At 30.8% G+C, this 21,918-nt stretch overlaps 2 protein-coding genes and 1 pseudogene across 2 annotated transcripts in view; 2 read left to right on the top strand and 1 right to left on the bottom strand.

Annotated features, from left to right (window-relative positions):
* LOC142320549 (nitric oxide synthase-interacting protein homolog) overlaps positions 1-12,643 on the top strand; it is a 37,769-nt gene extending 25,126 nt beyond the window's left edge. The window contains exons 6-7 of the mRNA XM_075358455.1: positions 11,114-11,222; positions 12,464-12,643. Coding sequence (XP_075214570.1) covers positions 11,114-11,222; positions 12,464-12,535 — 181 coding nt within the window. The 3' untranslated portion in view covers positions 12,536-12,643. The remainder of the gene's footprint in view (positions 1-11,113; positions 11,223-12,463) is intronic.
* Positions 3,838-6,815, top strand: LOC142319794 (uncharacterized; annotated as a pseudogene).
* The window catches only part of LOC142320548 (CWF19-like protein 2), a 47,162-nt gene continuing 37,816 nt past the window's right edge, over positions 12,573-21,918 (bottom strand). The window contains exons 8-11 of the mRNA XM_075358454.1: positions 18,437-18,553; positions 16,826-16,981; positions 15,839-16,021; positions 12,573-12,795 (exon numbers count right to left, since the gene is read on the bottom strand). Coding sequence (XP_075214569.1) covers positions 12,646-12,795; positions 15,839-16,021; positions 16,826-16,981; positions 18,437-18,553 — 606 coding nt within the window. The 3' untranslated portion in view covers positions 12,573-12,645. The remainder of the gene's footprint in view (positions 12,796-15,838; positions 16,022-16,825; positions 16,982-18,436; positions 18,554-21,918) is intronic.

The raw sequence follows: 21,918 nt of genomic DNA, 5'->3' as shown, positions 1-21,918 counted from the left end.
ACCCAGGATCCTACCACGATCGAGTACCTAAACACCACAAGGGTATGAAGAAAACCAGCCATTATAGACCACTCCTTGCGGATAATCCAATTAATAAGGAGATCCAGAAAGGAGTGCATTCTCTCAAGTTCCCTAACAGCTTGTGAACGTTAGACCTCGTATTGGGGACAGACGTATGAGGACGTGGTCCACTGTATCATCAGTCCCACAATCTGGGCATTGACCATAATCCACCAAATGAAACCTAGCCAAAGTCGTCCAATAGGCACTATACCTGGAGAGAAACTGTGTGATATACCGATTGGGGAAGACCCATCCAATCACATCGAAATCTGACACTATAGGAAATATACTGTGCTTGTAGCGACCTGTGGGGGATTCATCCCACCTGACCTGCCAAGATGCAAGGCCCTGGTCTTCAATCTCCTGCCTTCGTTCTGACATCAATAGGTTATTTACCTTGGAAATGTAGCATTTCCTGTGCTCATTAGCCATGATATCTATTGGTTTGACCCCCGGCTATAACACAGACTGCCTCCCGCAAGACTGTTCTATAACAGCCAGCAAGAAGAATTGCTGGGCCCACAACAAAATGTCCACACAGAAATAGCTAAAAACCACACAGTGAACCCAGACAGGCACATCATACAACATAATAGCTTCACTGACACCTTTGTAAAGGATACACATGGTATGGTAATTCAACTCTCAATCAGGATGAATGACTATAAATTCCATAAAAAGCATCAGCGGCCTTTTTTGCTACATACTGTAAGATGTTCCTTGAACCGAAAATTCTCGTCAAGGATAACATCCAGGTATTTTTGAGCCATAACGTATCGAATGGAGAGACCAGCCATCTGAATCCAGATTTGTTGGGAAGCAGCCAATCGACCCTTAAGCAATCATTGTGGTTTTCTCTGGGCTGAAAATCATCTTATGTTGGAGACTGCACAGTCAGTGTCTCACAAGCATGAGCAGCTCATGCTAAAACAATTAGTGGAACATTCCATATGCTATGAGAAACAGATATACTTCCCAACATTAGTATTTACCAGACCATTCTGCCTGCTCATCACGATACGGATATTGATGAAACCATTATACAGGCTACTCTTTAAACAGTCCAAGTGTTAATATCTCAGATGTTAACAAACTTCTTCAATCAAGAGATCCTCCCCTTCACTTGCAATATTGTAACTGGTTAGATATGAATCACCGATTGCATAGGTTCATTTTATTTACTGAAGAGGCTCAGTTTACTCAGGACGGGATCAATAACCTTCGCAGTAAACATACTTGGACGTTAGTCAATCCACACATCATGTGACAGTAGAATGTAATTTCCAGCACTGATTTAGCATCAGTGTATGGTGTAGTCAAGTTTGCGATCAGTTAATTGGATCATTCATAATCCCAGGATGCCTAAATTCCAACATTTATTTGGAATTTTGTAAAGACAATTGCTGCTGCTATTAGAAGATGTTCCACTAGCATCATCAAGACATTGCATCTACTTTTGTTGATGGTGGATATCTCCACTTCTCATATACCATATCAGCATACTTGCGCCTCCCTACTTTCATGTACTGTATTGACATACTTAAATGAGCAATTTCTATGGTGGGCCACACTCCTGGCTTACCATGCAAAATGCCCACCAGTGAAAAAGGTCATCTGATCTAACACTGTTAGATTTTTGTGTGGGGTTGAATGAAAAGTATTGTGTAGAGGAGAAAAGTTCATGTGCTCAAAGAGTTGTTGCTCATATTTCAGATGCCACTGCACAAATTAAGGAAAGTCATGCAGAGTTGCGTAGAGCAACACTAGCAGTCCGAAAGCATGCAGTCAAATGTATTGAAGGACAGATTTTTGAAAATTTACTGTAAATTTTATTAATTTTATCAGTTGCATTTTTATTTGTTTCACATTGTATCAATTGTATGTAAACTTCACTTTCTATAGTTGACAACATTTAAAAGTTTGCGTACAGTAAGAGTTTGTAATAAAATCAAATTTCTTGAACTGTATTTGTTTTTTATTGGGCTGTTCTACATAAATTTTCTCAGAATTAAATTCCCTACTAGTTTACATGTTTTGAGAATAAATTTTATGCATTTATTAGTCATTTAACAGAGTTTTTGTGTTAGAAATGTAAAAAAAAAAAACATGTTTTTAGATAACAAATCTTTCTGTTTTATATTGGTTATTATGAAAACTACTGGTGATATGACTTGGAATCTATTCCGTTCAATTTGTCAGGCCAGAAACCATCAATTTTACCTCTTAATTTGGATTCCTTGAATTTTAGTATGGTTTTATTTCACTCTTTGTCCAGGAATCAGGGCAAAATCTTTTGCTAGCCGTAACTCGCTAATGGAACGGTTTCTGGACCATTTTTATATGAACATTTTCATTATTTTTGCTAGTAGAATGAATTCAGGAAGCTCTGGTAACACTATGTGATTCACCTGTATAAATAAATATATTTATTAATAATTTTAAATATATACACTCACACTAGCCAGTCAAGAAGGCTCACTTCACTTATCCAACCTCTATGCAGGGCTCCATCCCTTCAGTTCCTGGGATCTAAGTGAACCCTGGAGCTTGCTTAGCTTGCCATTACTATCTTGTGAGGGGGCCCCATCTAAACTCCTGCAGTGTATGTTACATGGTTGTGAGAATAATACTGATAATAACAGTTAAATTATTCAGGCTTTATAGAAACAAAAAACTAAATTACATGAAAAATAAACTAAATTACAAAAGACAGAATAGTACTTACTAAAGTATACAAACCTTAGCCAAGGAAAAATTCATAACTTATCTCTATTACCAATGGGGGTAAGGCCTTGGTTTATGCCTTTAAACCTTTCCTGGGTAACACAAATATATCATGCAAATTTGTAAGCAATCGGTCAACTTGGTTCTTGCTTGATGGGAGAATAAACAAAAAGACAAACTTTTGGCTTTATATATAAGGAGATAATAATTATTCAGTTGTCATAAGTCATAATTAATCATGACATGTTATATTTTTCTGAAAATAATATTTTATAATTATTAAAGGAAATTTTTTAACTCTAATTAAATTATATCTTAAATCTGGGTAAAGCCTAAGGTGAGCAGACAGAGGCGTTCATCAGCCAGTAATGGTTTTGTAGTTGGTAGTTCTGTTAATGCCAGGATAAAGAAAAAATAAGAATTACATAATTTGCTTCACTTCACTATCGATAATGAAAAAACCAATTGTGGTCATAGAATAAGTATAATTTATTAGAATTTTTCATTGTCAGCATACAAAAACTTCTTGTCATAAGTTGGGGCAAATGTATGCAGTTTTTGTAATATCAAAAAATAAGTATGTAGATTTTTAAATAAAAAAAGAAGTTTTATCTTTATTCTTTTATTGCTTATTTACGGGTCAAAATCAGAGAGGTCAAGAATTCACTTCAGGAGAAGAATTTAAGGCAGAAATTACATTTAAATTTTACAGTGTTCTTCAAATCATACATTTTGTTCGTAACTATTAATACACTAATATTTTAAGCACTTCAATTAGTTAATTATACTTAAAAAGTAATTTTGGGAACGCGTCCACAAATAATTTTTTATGATTCAAGTAATTTTAAAACGATATAAAATGCAACATGCAATTTTTTTGCATTGCTCTCTAGACATTAATATTACATATTTTTATTACTTAAGGATAATAATGCATGCTTGTATTATTAAAATTGTAAATTTTTTTCATTTTCAAATGTTGTCTGACAGTTGAAAAGTCATTTCGTGTATGCTATAGCTTGGCCAAATGTTGCAAATTAGTTAGACTAGATGTTGCTAGTGAGCAGTCAAAGAAGTCAGTTTTTTGTCATTTCTGAACTCAGTTTATTTTTTTCTGGTAAGTACTTTTCAATTTATCATCTGTGTAACGTACTTTAATTGCATATCATTACGAGAATGCCATTTTGCATTTATTTAGCCAATAACTATGTATTTTTGTGTTTTTCTTAAAAATATTTTGGCTCTTAATAGATAAATTAAAAATTTGTCATAAGCTGGCATCCAAGATGGCGTCATTCCAGTATAAAGGAGAACATTATGTCAAATCATCATTTTGGGAATGTTCTCAGACTATGACAGACATTCCTGGAATGATTAATTCATGGTCAGAATGATGTTTGATCTTTACAAGTATGAAAAGTGTTCTGATTTTGTTATTTTACATCAATTTTGTGTTTATTTTCAGCAACAAGATGGAGAAAGATAAAAATAAAAAAAGCAGATAAACAAGAATATTTCAGCTTATTTGAGACAAAATGAAGAGACTAATGTACATAAATGCAAATTTCTAGATAAAATGACATCTAAGCAAAGAGAAATGAAAAGAAAAAAAGACAGAAAATAGTAGAGAAAGAAAACTAAATCTATAAATGAAATGACCAAGAGAGAAAAGGCAACAGAGAAAAGTATGGAAGAAAAATTCACAAACATAGTGAGAAAAAAAGATTGCTGGCAAATATATTAATTAATAGTCCTCCAGAAACCAACAATGAAAGCGAAAATAATTTGGGTTCTTATGCATCACGAAGTTTAATAAGAAAAACTGAAAATAAATAGACCCAAGGCACCCAGAATTATAAAAAAGCAAAAAACTAAAATCAGCAATATGCAACGAAACATAATTTGCGAGAAATAAATGGCACATGGAGAGAGAAACAAAGAAAAACATTTATTCGCCTAATAGAAAGTTCAACGACTTTAATAAAAGACTGTTCTTTTACTACTCCTGAAGTACAAAATAAATTATTGTTTTGAGGTTTTAGTATCTCAGCTAAAAGAGAACTCTTGACAAGTTAGCAAAAAATTCTAAAGAAAGGAGGTATTTCAGAAGTACGTGAGTGGCAGTCAAATTAATAAATATCGCTTTAATAAAGTAGCTCAAAATTTTTTGCCGAAGAACAAGGACAATAGAAATATTTTAGTTTTTGACAGAAAGCCTCCAACATTCCTCCTGATCAGTAAAAATGTTCATGAGAAAATTCAGTCTCTTTTTGAAAAATATAATGTTAGTAGAATGTGTCCTGTTAAAAAAGACTATGCTAAAGGAGGAAAACAAAAGCGTTTGCTTTTAGATAGTGTAAAGAATTTACATGGTAAATTTGTCACTAACGGCAATCAAATTGTCCTAAGCTACTCTTCTAAGAGAAAAGCCATATTGGTTTGTGCCTCCCAAACGAAAAGATCGCAACACTTGCTTGAGTGTAAAACATGAAAATTTTCAGTTCAAACTAAACGAACTGAACAGATTGGGTGAACTGGAATAAATTCTACATCAACATTGATTCAAGCATACAGCTGTGATGGTGCTTTGTACGATTGTATGTTTGGTACACGTTTGACTTGTGGAAAAATTAAATTGGATCCCGGCAGCAATGAAGATACAGTAGACTATTGTCAGTGGCAAGTGACAAAAGAGGACAGAATAATAAAAAGAGAGAAGAAAGTTGTGAAGGTTACTAGAATAGTCACAGTTACAAGCTCAGTGAAAGATCTGAAAAATCCATAGCTGAAGATATTTTTGATATGAAATAACATGTTTATAGCATGAAAATTTTTAAGGCAAAACGAGAAGTTCAAAATGGGTTAGATAAGACACAGATATGATACAAATAGATTTTACTGAAAATTATATGACTAAATGTGCGAAAGAATTACAGTCTACACACTTTGGAACATCTAAAGGCCAACTTACCTTCCACATAGGCGTCTTTTACTCAAAAAATAATGATTTGATACAAACTGGCACGTTTGTAACTGTGAGCAATAATCTTGACCATCAGGCCCATGCTGTTTGGGATCACTTAAAGCCTATTCTACAGAAACTTTTAAGTACAAGAGAAGAGAAGGTGTCTAAAATCTTCATATGTTTTCAGATGGCCCTACCTCGCAGTATCGAAACTGCACAAACATTTACTTATTGATAAAAACTCTGATGTACCATTTTCCACAAATTACATCCAAAACTTGGACTTATAGTGAGCCTGGACATCGTAAATGGCGCATGAATGGTGTAGGTGGCTTATTAAAGAAGAGAGCTGATGATTATATTTTAAAAGGAAAAGATATGTAAACAGCTGCACATTTTATCAATTTATTTGAAAAGTCAACGATTTTAGTTCAAGAAGTTATCAACGACGAAATCATGGCTGTGAACTCAGTACCTGAAAAATTGGATGCCATACCTGGAATCATGAATGTAACTAAAATAACGTGGCAGAAAGCATCGAACATATAGAGTTGTATTAGCATGTGAGATTTTTGAAGACAGTAAAATTGGAATAGACAGTAAAATAGTCCTTGCTTTTGGAATAAATAACCAGAAGTTCCTATAGACATGGACGTTTCTCAAGAACTACTGTCTTTGAAATTTAATAGAGCAAGCGTTTATCATGATGTGTGTGGTTTAAGCAGCTTAGATGAAGAAGATTTGTGAATGTTTATGGACTGACTCCGTGAACGTGAAAATGAACTTCATGCTGATACATACTATGGCCAGGATAAGGAAAATTTACATCCTAATTTAATTTGGCCTATGACATTTTTACTCATAAACATACTGAGCGAAAAAAAAGTTACATATAGATATGTTGCAATTGCAAGCACCTCATTTGATGAAGATGGTGATGTAAAAGTCATCTTTTTACATTGTTACCGAAATTCAGTCAAGATGTTTAAAATTGAACAAAAAGACGTTTCATATATTGTTTTTGATCAAATAGTGAAAATTCTTCCAACCTCTCAATTGCAGAAAAAAGGTAGATGTAGTTTTTATTGTTTTCAAGAAGACATTGATATTTTTGAGAAGTAAACACTTTTTTGATTCCTATTTACTTTTAATTCATTACCAATTTAAAATTTTGTTTATAGTAACTGTTTTAAAAATACTTAATGTGTGATATCTATTTTTGTAAAACTGATGTCAACTTTCAATAGTTTTATTTGTTTGGTGCAATTGACCAAAGTGTCTCCTAAACATTTGATTTCGCTGAGAAGTGTGCTATTTGTGCCATTTAACATTACAATCTTTAACTGTCATTCAGGGAACATACTGTTGTTTACAGGAATCTTGGAAAAAATCAAATTCAGTATTTGTTTACATATCGGTTTAAATTTCTATTAAAAAAAAATAAATATTTTACCGACTTACAACTTCTACATATGACTTTTAGCCACTTATGGTAAAAAACAAATCAAAGTTATATCTTAGAACTCACTCTGAATACAGCTAACAAAATTACTTATAAAAATCCATATAGATTTGCTTTTATATTTCAATCTCCATTTTCTCTGATTAATAATTGCATATTTTACGATTTTAAATAATTATTGTAGTGTTACATTTAAAAATCACATTTTTTAATTTTTAAAAACCGTTCCCAAAATGACATATATATACATTCACGATTTTATTGGATTATAAAAAAATTCCTTTTTTGCTTGGCCATTTTCAAAATAATTTTAGTACATATATGGTGCTTATTTTGTAAATTAAAATTAATGTTGAAATATAAGTTTATTTTTTTTAAATTTGGAATCTGAAAATGCTCACCTCTGATTTTGACCTATAAACATTTATTTTTATTCTAATGATAATCTTGTATGCCCAAAGATTTAAAAACTTATTTTCATAAAAACTTGTATTCACTTTTTCTATTCATTTTACTTTGCTTCTATCCAAATTTTATAAAAAATATAAAAGGAAGCGGAGAAAAAACAGTGCAACAAATCTGATACATTTTTATTTATTTCTCTTTTTTACATTTATAAATAGGTGATGTTTGTTGTATTTTAGTTCAGTATTTCTCGTGTCATAATAGTTTTAGTTGCTGATTAAATTACACTCTGGAAGAGATTGCTGTACAATTCTTGCACAACATTTAGGAAATGAATAGAAAAATCTTTTATGTTTCACTTGTAAAATGTTTGGTAAATTACTCTTATGATATCAGTAATCATTCAGAAGTTTTATTACTTCACATCTTTTGTAGCCATGCAAGGATGTAATTTTTTTATAATAAATTAATAATTTAAATTGTTTTTAACCTTATTAGAAGATATTTTTTAACAAGGAAATTTCTTAAATTTTATTGTTTCACATTTTTATAGGTAAATAATGAAAATTTATTTTTTTGTAGATATCTTATAATACTTTCTGCAAATATATTTAAATTTGTCTTGTTTGTCTGGCATCATGCATTTATATATATATATATATATATATATATATATATATACACTTAACAAAATGTACATTTATCTTAACCCTGATTGAAGTCTCTCATGACTTGACTTAAAATTTTAAAAGTGGATTAACCTTTTCTGTACGAAAAATATATTTTTTTGCATATAATCACTTAGTACACACTATTAAAGAGACTAATTGAAAAAAGCTCATAAAATCAATTAAAATATTTTTAAGAGTACATGAAATGTTTTCTTTTCATCATAAATGGTGTTTTATGATATTCTCATAGAAAATAAAGGGATATTAATTAAGGAGAACTGAAAAGATTAGTTTTGTATAAAAGATTCATTCTTAAATTTAGAATGGGGCTATTGCTGTAATGTTTTTAGTTTTATTATTATATATATTGTTTTTAATTTTCAAAACACATTTCAATGGGTAAAATTAAAATAATCCCTAAATTGACTTTGTTAAGAATGAAAGAAAAATGTAATCAATGTCAGGTTAGAAAGCTTTTTGTGGCAATTTTTTATGATCTACTGGTCAAGGATGAATTTTAGCCAAAAAATTCATCTGGATGATTACTATTAAAACATATAGATTCTTAAAAAGACTTTATAGAGATTTAAAACCAATTTCAAATAGTCCCTTTCCTTTTTCAGAATCAGTTTTTTATAATTTTTTTTTCATTGAGAATGTCTTTTTTAATAAAGATTGCATGACAAAACTAGGCATTGTTGGAATCATTAGAACCTGAGTTTGGTTATAGCAATTTAAAATCAAAATAAAATGATGATAGGTTAGAGGTAAATTTCTTATTGTGAGTGTGATTTAAAAAAAGTGGGGAAAATATACCAATTCGTTTGTACAGTGTTTCATGTATAGAATATGTTCTATGCAAAAGCTCTCCACTACGAATCTAAACAAAGCTGTTAACCTAATAATACCATACTGGGTGTCTGAGAATTATCTCAATACTTTGATGTCTTATTAAAAAGAGTAATAGTCATATTAATGAATGGTTGGGTTCTCTTTAATAGGTAACTCATTAAGTTTCCCTCAGCAAATACTAGATAGTGCTGTGATAGCAAACATAACTGCATATGCCAGTTGCCATGAATCCAATGATGAAAGTATAATGTTTAGAGTGGTTTATTGAAACAAAATCAGACACACAAGTTCAACGCAATTTTAGAGCTCTGTATAACTTAGAACCACCCTCTTGAACAAGTATTCGTTCATAGTGTGATAAATTTAAAGAAACTGGCAGTGTTGAACTTAAGAAGGGTGGAGGCAGGCCTAGCACATCAGATGTAAAAATGGATATCATTCGTCTCTTTTGTTTGCAGCCCTGGGAAGTCTACTTTTGAGTGTAGTGTGCAAGTTAAATCTTCTACTATCTACCATTCAAAATGTTTAAAAAAATGATTAAAATTGCATCCTTATAAGTTACAAATATTGCAGTACATTACAGCGCAAGGTCATACTGCTAGGAAAGAATTTGCTGTGGGAATGATTGAACAAATTGAAAATGATAATTGTTACCTTAAAAAAGTTATGTTCTCAGACGAAGCTATTCACGAGTCTGGAAAAGTGAACAGAGAACATTCCAATATAGGGATCAGAGAAGTGATGTGTTGCACTTTTGACTGTTAGAGGTTGTCCAAAAATTAATGTTTGGTGCTGACTGCTTCAAATCTTCTGATTGGACCTTTTTTCTTTGCAGAAATGGTAGTTAATGTGAATATCTATTTGGATTTGTTTACATTCAGCTTGAAGAGTAGCAACCCAAAATGAAATCATATTCCAACAAGATGCAACACTGCCACATTAGTGTGTGAATTCCTGAACAACACATTCCCAAATCGCTGGATTGGATTTGATGGACACATGGATTGGATTTGATGGAGGATTTTTTTAACACATTTGAACTTGTAGATATGTTACAATGAACATGGCATGAAATTGATTACCGGATGGGTATTTTGCGAATTACTAATGTTACACTAATTGAATGTCTTAGATTACAGGTAAAAAAAAAAACTTTCAGTTTTAATGTTTTTCTAAATTCATACAATCAATGTTTATATCATAATAAGTAAATAATTTACTCAACATCAAAGTTGTCCAGATAATTCTCATACATCTGGTATATTTAAGCCGATAATTAATTAATTTTTAATACATTAGTTTTAATTGTTCATTAATGAAAAGTAAAATATAGATTTTTACTTTGATTTAAAAACTTATGTTTGTATATATAAAATACCCGTTCTCTTCTGTAAGTTATTTTTATCTTAGATTATTTTCTTAACATGATAGTTCTACAAATGTTGAATTAAATATTAAAGAGTAAATAATAAGAGTTAATAAGAAGAATAATAATAAGAGTTAATAATAAGAGTTAAATATTAATATTAAAGAGTAAATAATCAATGTTGTGCATTAGCTATTCAATATAACAAAAAACAAAGAAGCCTGACTAGATAGGTTAGAAATAATTACATGTATCTTATTTCAAGTAGTTTTCCTTATACATAACATCCTGGATATATTTAAAATTAACATTTTTATACTATTTTGTAGTCATTTAAGACTTTACTTTCTAAAGATTATCTCAAAAACTGCACTTTTTTCTTTTAAATAACATGAAAGTGTTATTTTGTAAATTTTATGCAGAACATATGTATAATTTTAATAAATAATTGCTTTTTAATTTGTTAATGGTTTGGTTAAGTTAACATGTGTAATAAAATACTACTTACAAATTACAACAATAATAAATTTACATCTATGATTAAACAGTATGTTAACAGTTCTTAAATATTTAATTTTTTTTATAAAAATATATTTTTATTTCAGAGGAGATGTGGTCACAGCAGATTGTATTGAAAAAATTATTAAAAAAGATTGGACACATCCTCTTACTGGAGAAAAATTATCAGAAAAAGACATAATCTATCTTCAGCGGGTAAGAGCAGCTCTATATATATATATATTTTTACGTACTGGGTGATTAACAAAGTCGTCTTACCGACACTTTCTGAGGTCATTCTACTAATAAAAATAATGAAAAAAGTTCATATAAACGTGGGTCTAGAAATTCTCCGTTAGAGAGTTAAAGCTAGCAAAACATTTTGCCCTGATTCTTGGGCATAGCATAAAATAAAATCATACTGAAATTCTAGTAATTCAGATGAAGGGGGTAAACTTGGTTTCTTGTGGTTTTTGACCTGAAAAATTGAATAAATTAGGTTCCAAAAACCGTCTCTCCAGTAGTTTTCATAATATCTGATGTAATATAAAAAATTGGTTTTTAAAAAACATGATTTTTAATGTTTGCAATACAAAAACTTTGTTAAATGACTAATAAATGCATACAATTTATTATCAAAACTTGTAGAAAGTTTAATTCTAAGAAATTTGAAGTAAAATAACACAATAAAACACAAATACAAGTTTAAGAAATTTGGTGTTATTACTAAGGACTACATAAAAAGAACTTAAATGATAACTACAGAAAATTGAAACAATGTTAAAAAATTGATATATTTATTAAAGTTTACAGTAAATTTTCAAAAATTTGTTTTTCTGCTTCAATACATTTGGCTGCACACTCAAATTGCTAGTGTTGCTCTCCAAAATTCTGCATGACTTGCCTAAATTTGTGCAGTGGCATCTGTATGAGCAGCCGTTTCAAGTATATGAACGAACTCTTGTACATAATACTTATCTTCTAATCCTACATGCAAAAATCTAACTGTGCTGGATTAGGTGTCATCTGGATTGACTTATGCCGAAGTGTCTTCTTTGCAAAGGCTATCCCAAGTAAACTGAGTCTCATCAGTAAATAAAATGAATCTGTGCAGTCAGTAGTTCATATTCAACCAGTTGCCGTATTGTAAAAGAAGAATCTTTTGGTTGAAGATTTTTGTACTTGTTGATTATAGTAAGAATACAGCTTGTTACTAACTGCCTTTTAACACCATAGACTGGGAAACTCCAAACCTCCAGGAAATGTGTCGTATACTAACACTTGGATTGTGGTAAGGAGTAGCCTCTATAATGGTTTCATCAGTATCAGCATAATGATGAACAGGCTTTATGGTCACGATGTTTATTTTTTATTTATTTATTTTTATTTTTTAATGAATTAACCTTATTGTTAAGATTCTGTTAAGATTCTGTCTGTGATATTATCTTGTGTTTTAGGGTGGAACTGGCTATTCAATTACCAATCAGACTCTACAAGCAAAACATGAACGACCAGTATTGCAGGCGTAAGGAAGAAAAACTTATGTATAATTTATTATTAGAAAAATACAAAAGTTAAAGAAATTTTATTGTACATAGCTTGCTTTTTTAAATATACATTGCTTTTCTTTATATGCATATCACATAATATTATTTTCATCCTCTACACAACTAAATGGCTTCCACAAACTGATAAACTCTAAAACCTTTTTTCGCTGTTCTTCAAATTTTTGATATCTTGGTTTCCGCCATATGCTATGATCTATATCAAGCATACCACCAATAATTTCCTAGAATTAAAAAAAAAAAGAATTATATAGATGTAGTTTTTAGTTTTTTAATAGACTATTTTATATTATATATGATGTCTTCAGAAAATTTTTGAAAATTTTTAATCTTTATTATTGGTCCTTGTCTCCTTCACAGTACTCCCTTCCCCTCTCCACATTTTTCCCTACAGTGTCTTTGCAAAGAAGCAGTCTGGATGATAGCTTCATCTGAAATGACCTTTAAGAAAAAATCCCAAGGAGTCAGGTCTGGCAAGTAGTGAGGCTTTGATATTTGACAACTGATGCTTAATGTGTGGGCACATTGCTGTGAAGGAATCATGAGTTGTCTTGCTGGTCAGCTGGTGGTTCCCTAGTTCAAACTGTTGGTTTTTGTCAAACTGCTGTAAAACACCTTGATAGTATGTATGGCTGACTGTTTGACCTTAAGGCAAGAATTCAAAATGCACCTGTTAAAATCTAAAATGACAGCATTTTGACATATTGGATTGATCAGGGAGGCTCTGATTTTTGGCAACTGATGCTGAATGTGTGGGCACAACAGCACTTTGACATATTGGATTGAGACATGTGCTTTCTTGGGGTGTGGAGATTCTTTACCAATCCATTGATGATTGAACTTTTGTCTCAATAGCTATTATCATCAACAATAGCTTGTTCAAGAAGTTGCTGACAAACGACTATGTTCTTTCTACTTTTCAATATTTCAGTGAAAATGTCCATCTCAATCGAGATGCTTACCTCTTCTACAAGTTCTCTGATAGTCAACTAGCGATTTGCATGCACTAGATAATTCATTTTATGAGCATGGGTGTCCTCAGTTTATGTCGAAGGCCTTCCTGGTCAAGGGTCATCTTAAATTGATTGATGATCACTTTTGAATCGTGAAAACCATTCGTAACATTATGTGCAACGCAGAGCATCATTATAGTAAGCTTGTTTCAAGAGCTGAAATATCTGTTAATGTTGCACTCAAGTAACACGAAAACTTATCAACAATCCAAAAACACAGGAGGTTATGTGGACCATAATGCTGCCAACCATAGGCCACTAAATCAACACTGTGTTCCGTATAACCTCCTCTGTAACATGTTCTTGAATTGTTGATATCTCGTTTAGTTTTCATGTTATTGTTATTTTAGTGCAACGTGTTAGTAGCGATTTTCGGGAGTAATGATGATAAATGTAAAATTTTGGTGAAACTGGGGAAATTTTCATACAAACATTTCAGCTTTTGAGACAGCTTACTAAGGATCACAATGAATTGGCAAAGGATCTTCATATCCCAAGAAAGCAAAATCAGTCTCGATACAATTTTAAAGACATGCTGTCTGTTTTTTATTTTTTTATTTTATGATTTTAATGGAATTGTACAATAGTCAACTGTGCATACAGGTGTTTTACAATGGTAATGCCAGATGTACAATCTGGCCACAATTTCCTCCTGAGTTTATATAACCCTACATTGCTCATATTTTCAAATACGAGCAAAGATATTCAAATATTTTTTCCTAGAATTGTTGATATTATTTATAACAAGAAATAATTCCTTGACATACAGTTTCTTAAAATATGAAGTGATTTATTTGTTGGTCCTAGATTAGAGGAGTAATGTTTTTTCTTTTCCTGTTTAGCCTTTGGTAACTACTGTTCAGATAATACTTCAGAGGATGAATGAGGATGATATGTATGAGTGTAAATGAAGTACAGTCTTGTACAGTCTCAGTTTGACCATTTCTGAGATGTGTGGTTAATTGAAACCCAACCACCAAAGAACACCGGTATCCACGATCTAGTATTCAAGTCCGTGTAAAATAACTGGCTTTACTAGGACTGATTGCTGGAACTCTCGACTTCCAAATCAGCTGATTTGGGAAGACGCGTTCACCACTAGATAAATGTTAGGAGGCAGAAACTTCTCTGTGATAAAACTAAACTTCTCAGCCAACTCGTCTTGCAAGTTTGGAGGCTGAGCAGGAGCACTGTCCATCACAAGAAGGAATTGTAGTGGCATTAGAGATATTTCTTGCACTTGAGGCAAAGGCTTCATAAATCCACTCAATGAACAATTGCCTGAATATCCAAGCCTTACTATTAGCCCTTCATATTACAGACAGTTTACCTTTTATTATATTATTTCTCTTAAATATCTTTGGATTCTCAGAGTGATAGTCAAGGAAAGTCTTTTCATCATGAGCAATGTAGGGCTTATTTGGTCAGTTTCATCACTGTTGAATACTTGTTGGGAAAGGATCGTCACGGTTGAATACTAGTTCTTGTATATATTTCTTAGCAACTTCTAGGCCTGAGCTTCCAATCTATCAAAGCCTAATTACATTATGTATTCCAGTTCTCTTCTTACCAGTACAAATGCTCTTAACAAGGTTTGTTATTAAGAAGTCATCATGTAATCAATTCACTTTTGAACATTTATCACTAGCTAACCATTTCTCATTTATCCAAATAACAATTTCTCCATTTTGTCAAATCAACTGTAGTCTTTGTTTACTAATAACTTTACTCCTTTTGCATAGCTTTTTTGATTGTCTCTCCCTCTTTTTTAATATAGACTAATAACATTGCGATAGTGAATTTCATAGCAAAATCAGAGTTATGAACACAATTTTAATTTTTAGATATAATTTCTTTTTTCATCTACTTTTTAACATTGTTTGGCTTCATGATAGTCTAAAGAAAATGTTAATTAAATTTGGAAAACAGCAGTAACAAGTATACAAAAACAACACAATACTTATTCGAGAAGCAGTCCAATAAATACAACTAGAACATCAATCTATCCTCAGTGAACTCTATTGTAAAATTAGCATCCCCCCCCACTAATTTTCAGACTCAATGGCATCAGCACTAGTACTATTCATAAGCTGATATTCTGTTCACAATTTGAAGCTTTTTTAATCAGATTTTTGTTCATAAACCAAAGATTCACTATATAATTCTTTATCATTCTAGATTATCTTTGAGATTTAGATTATTTTATTACATGTTTATATAAATTTAATAAGATAATCCAAAACTTTAATCATACCTGAGCAAAGTTCTTTGGAAATACTTTTTCATCTTCAATTACATGGGCATAACCTGGCTGCATACCAAAATCTACAGTAAAGTATGGTAACCCACGTGGAACAGCACGACGTACATTCTTCCCTGTAAGATCTATCAACTTTTTATTTGAAGCCCACTCAGTCTCACATTCTTGAATAGCTTTCTGTATGGATTAAAACAATGTTATTATATTTACTAATAGACTAAATCATTAAATCTAAATGAAAAATCATTGAAATCTGAACAATTTTTTAAAACTTTCAGTAAATTGCAAGATACTTAATAAAACAATAAAGAAAAAAAAGGTTCTAATACAATTAACTCATTCTAAAACAAAATTCCGTATTAACAGAATAGGCACCTTTTCTTCAAAAGATTAAATTGTAGAATTCAAAATTACCAGCAGAACAGTAACAGCAGAAGTCATTCTTCTATTGAAATTCTATAACAGATGTTTTCCATGTAGGGGAAAACTGTAGCTGGCTGATATTTATATCAATTGTTCACTACTGCATTTAGCAATAACCCCTAAACTAAATTGAAAACAGGGCTGTAGCAGAAAGAACGATCTTGCTGCTGTAAATTAAACAGAAGCAACATCACCTTAGGCCTACTTGGTTACACCTTACTGCTACAAAGTTTGGTTATAGAAAAATACCTTTTTTATTGACCAGCATAATGAATTCATATATAGTTTTTTTAATAGTCAATAAAAAAGAACAAACTTTAACAGGAATTTACTCTAAAAATTATAACTCTGTAAGATTAATTTGGTTTTGTAACAAATACATAGTCTTTTTAATTTATTGTACTTGTAAATAGAGATTTTACAGTTTTCCTGTTAATTGCTGCTGATTTACTTTTCTTTTTAATATTAAAAAAAATGTCTTAATGAAGCCTATTACAGATTATTATACAATAAACTTAATTGCAAAAACGAACGATAAAATAAAATATTTTGGTGTACCTTAAAATAAACTGGAGCAACATCACCAGATTCCTTTGGGAGAGGAACACATTGCCACACTGTATGTGGTGCATGAGAAAGGTAAATTGCACATTCAAAAAAAACAACATCCAAATCCTTTGACAAAAACATTTTCACCAATGCTTTCCTAAATACCTGCAAACATATTTACATTAAATACATCTTAATTTTAAAAACATAAGAATAATTAAAGAAATATTATTTCTCTAAATAAACACTCCTTAAGTGCCACCCTTTACCAGAGGAAAATGCCAACCATTTTCTCTCATCATTTTAACACATAAAAGACTGCTAAAGATTAATAATAATTTCTATTTGATAAAATAATTTTCTTTTTACTGATAGACATATAATCAATCAAATAAGGTCTGTCAGAAGTAATTATTTTTTAGTTGTAGAATAGCCTTCACTTCTGTGGAATTGGATGATTTTTGCAAAAAATTTATCACAAACTTTTTTTCTTCTCTAATACTACAACAAAAACAGAAAATATTTAATTTCTAATAAACCATTCATTGATGTGCAAAGAAAATATCTCTGACAAGCCATGGACGCACAGAAGTGAATGTTATTTTTAAAAAATCTCCATACACAAAAAAATGGAATTTTTTACACATTAAAATCATGCTATACCAGTCTAATCACAATTAACAATGTAAACAAACTTTATTGTACCATTTAAAACAATTTAGTTAAACATATATTTAAAATAATTTATTGAACCATTTAAAAATTTAGCAATCTTACTTTAAAAACATGTGAAATCTGCAAAAGCTGATTTTAAAATTTGTAGAAGAAAATACTTACATTATCTTAAAATTTTATTACTGAAAAAACTTGTTAACGTGGTTTTTATAGTTGGCCTAAACTGTACTTACATTATCTTAAAATTTTATAACTGAAAAAAACTTGTTAACGTGGTTTTTATAGTTGGCCTAAACTGTCACAATAATTATCAACCTATATTTTAAGATTTATTAATATACTGCCATGACTATTAGGTTTCAACACTGCACCCACAGACTCAATTTAAGAAACAATTTATGTGATGCAACAATTCTTGACAGATTGAAATGGGATTGTCTTTACACTAAGTGATTAATGGTAGAATGAACTCTGTTTAAACATGATTTTAAGTTTTTCTCAGTCTGTGTGTTATGATATTAACTAATTGAAATACTTCAATATACTGCTACTTTCAGCCAGTCTACCAGTGAAAACCCATACCATTGACTCTCATTATCTTCGACTTCTATTGAACGTAAGAGTCAACATCATTCGACTCAGTTACCTTACATAAACTTAAATCAATAAAAAAATAATTGATCAAAACAAGTTGTTTTGATGTTTTAATAAAATTTACCTAGTTTAACACAACATTTAATGTCAAAACACTGCTTAGTAAAGTTGTCCATTCCAGTGTTGAAATGCACACAATGATATACATGACAAACTTTAATCAGAGTTGCACACCAGGCCATTATTCATTACGCTTTAAATGAAAATTAATGGTAAGGTGTGTAATAGAGTAAAATTAAAAATACAAAATCAACTAAGTATAGCAATAATAAAAAATTACAACTTTCTGACCATTATTTCTTCCCAGATATCCTCATCTAGTTGTGTTGTACATGAAACATGTTGTGAAGGAACTATTAGGCAGTGTCCTTCTGTCAAGCTTTCATATGGAGGAACACATAAATACACCTAGAAAAAGGGAACAAATATCATAATCTAGCAAACTGCGCATCATAGCAGCAGAATATAATTATAAAAAGATAATATTTATCTGAATAAATTAGTTTTTTCACTTGCTGCTTATACCTTCTTCAGTTTCCTCTATATTTCTCTATGTTTTTAAGTCTTTCACAGAGATATACATGAAAATTTTCAACATTAAGAAGAAAAAAAATTAATTATAAAACTGCTTTTAGAACATACAATAAAAAAAAAACAAATCAAAAGTTTATAAAATAGATTGAAGAGAGCAGCAAGATTGTAAAAATTCCATATTGGAATGACAATGCAGAAATTAAAAAAAATTCCTTCAGGACCATTTACCAGCAGCTATATTATCAGGACCATCTGAAACTTCAAGAATTAAGAATGAGAGTAAACATAATAGCTGTAAAATGTAATTACAGTCAACTTAAGAAATATAAAATAAATAAGGCAAATACTTAAAAGAAGTGAGAATTGTCATACCAATACTGTTGAAGAACTTGTGAATATCTCCTAATGAAATAAAAATGAAGAGATCTAAATATGAAGAAAAAATAGAAATTTGTGGCAAAATGTAATGGGACAAACAAGGTTGGTTGGGGCCTTTATTATGACCAGGTTTGATTAATTAGATAATAAAAGAATGTCTACTATTACTTCAAGCTGGTAAAAACTGTAGAAGACAGATTGTTACATATAAAAAAAAGAGAAGTAATAATGTAGGATGTAATATGTGATTAAATGTGCTGAATTTAAAAATCATAATAAAAAATACTAGAAAAGAGTGGAAAAAATTTGGTTTGGTTTTAAGACATTTTCTATGGGGTATGATTTCAAAATTAAGTCACGGTGGAAAACACATACTATGTCATATTAAAAAGTAGACTGCATGCTGTTATAAATCATTCAAACGAGCCAGATATGTTAAAATTTCAAGATTAGGTGAATGTTGAAATATTATTAACATTATAATCAATAAGTTATGTGAATGCTATGCATGAATAAAAATAATCTGTTTAATTATTACAATAGACTGATTTCAAGAAAAGTCGATGAAAAAAATGATATATCAGATATTACAGCTGGAATATGGCATGAATAAAGTTTGGAATAAGGCCATGATGAAATATATCTTTAATTAGTTAAAGGAAATTATGAAGGAGATCATGATGGTCTGGAAAATGAACACCAAATATATCAACGTCAAAAGAGGAATAAGAAAAAGGCCATCAGAAAGACAAATGCAGGACCTGAATGAACTTGCGACTTACTGGGAAAACACCAAACACAATGAACATCTTAAAAAAGCAGAGGCTTTACAAGTGAAAAGATTCCATACCATGGTGCAAATAAAACCTACTGCTCCTGATTTCAAACATACTATAAAGTACTAGCTGGACAATAATCATATATTTCTGGTGGCTTGAAAATAAAAATAATCTACTAGATAAAAAAAAATAATGCCAATGATCATTTTTTCAATCATCTAACAAGTTTACAACTTAAATATCTTCCTGGAATGTTAGACATGTAAAGGGTTAATCTGGACTTTGTTTTATCCAATTTAATGATTTTAACAATCTTATTAAAATACTTTAATCAAACTGTTGATCTTCTGAACATGGGTCCCTTTTACTAGATACGTCATTTCAATTGTATGGCTGTAGCTAACAGTGCCGTGCTTTCAGGCACATGTATTTATCGGCAAGCTTATTTAAGTCTGCCAATGTTTTGGATTAATTACAACTAGTTCAAAATAAGCGTTCACTGTGATTGCTTAAGTGAATCTTTTTTTTTTTATTCAATAAAAGTTTGCATCATGCCCGAAACATGTTGCTGTATTGTTTGAGTATTGTTGGGTTTAAATACAAGAAGTTGTAATTTTATTTAGAACAATTATGATTTTTCAGTTTTCATTTATTTTTACAAATAAAGGTGATAATTAATATCTGCAGTTCTTCATCAAACACTGATAAACACTAATATCGTTAAACTTTTCTGATGTTTGTTGTGCAAGTGAGAACCATTTTTCAACAATGTAATACTTCTTTAAAACGTTTAATTTTTATACTTTCAAGAAGTTTCTGTCAAAGAAAGAAGGCTGAATTATTATCCATATCGAATACAGGTTTTCCATGAGCTAACTAACTGATTATTTTAAAGGAATTCACTACTGATAATGATTCAAGAACTTCATTAGAGTCTACAGTGGAATTTTAAATCAAGTGTTTTTCATAGATGAAGCATGGTTTTTCACATTGGTAGGTATGTTAAAAGTCAGAACTACTGGACCTGGGGAACTGAAAACAAGTACATCTTCTTTGAATCTCCCCTACATCCTCAAAAAAAAAAACAGGCATATGATGTGCAGTTTCAAGGCGACAAATAATAGACCCTTGATTTTTGAAAAAACTGTGGCTGCAGCCACATACCAAGAAATTTTCCAACAGTTCATAGCTTTACAGCAAGAGGATGAGTGTGACTGCTGGTTGCAACAGGATAGCACCACTTACAGCTATGAGCTGTAAAATCTCTACTACAGAGATTTTACAGCATTTTTTCAAAGGAAGCATCATAATTTCTAAAGGATTGTGGCCACCAAAAATCTCTGGATCTAACTAATCCAGACTTCTTTCTATGGGGTTATTAAAAAAAAATTGTTTATTAGAACAATCCTCACACCTTGCAAGAATTGAAGACAAACATTACCGATACCATCCAGGAAATAGAGAGGGTACAGCAAACAAGAGGACCTAGGTACATGGTCAACATGTTGACAAGTGCGTGGAAATAAATGGCCATTATAATCAAAACCTTCTGTAAATTATTATCTAAATGTTTGCCAATAAAATACTATTTACAGACTAATCAAAATGAAGGGGGCCTCATTTAAGTTTAATCCTGTATGTCCCATTCTTATCTCTGCTTCTCATTCTTAGTTGAACTGAATGCAAATTTTAGAGCAAACCAGTGAGAAAACTATGAAGTGGATTTATTTGTTTCTTAGATTAGAAAGACAATTTTTTAAAGGATCTGACAAAAAGCATATTTAAAAAACTGGTCTTTACCAGCTATTCTCATACATATATTCAAATATAAAATTTATTTCTTCCTAAATTTTTTATAATTACAATAAAATAGTTCATTTGTCAACATGCACTTGTCAACATGTTGACCATGTACCTAGGTCCTCTTGTTTGCTGTACCCTCTCTATTTCCTGGATGGTATCGGTAATGTTTGTCTTCAATTCTTGCAAGGTGTGAGGATTGTTCTAATAAACAATCTTTTTCCGTAAAGTGATATAATTCCTTAAAGAATTTCTTTCTAAATTATTTAGTTTTTACCTTTT

This window comes from Lycorma delicatula, chromosome 2, assembly GCF_047948215.1.
Source record: "Lycorma delicatula isolate Av1 chromosome 2, ASM4794821v1, whole genome shotgun sequence".
NCBI lineage: Eukaryota > Metazoa > Arthropoda > Insecta > Hemiptera > Fulgoridae > Lycorma > Lycorma delicatula.
Note: the sequence above shows the minus strand (reverse complement) of the source record. Positions and strands in the feature narration are given on the sequence as shown.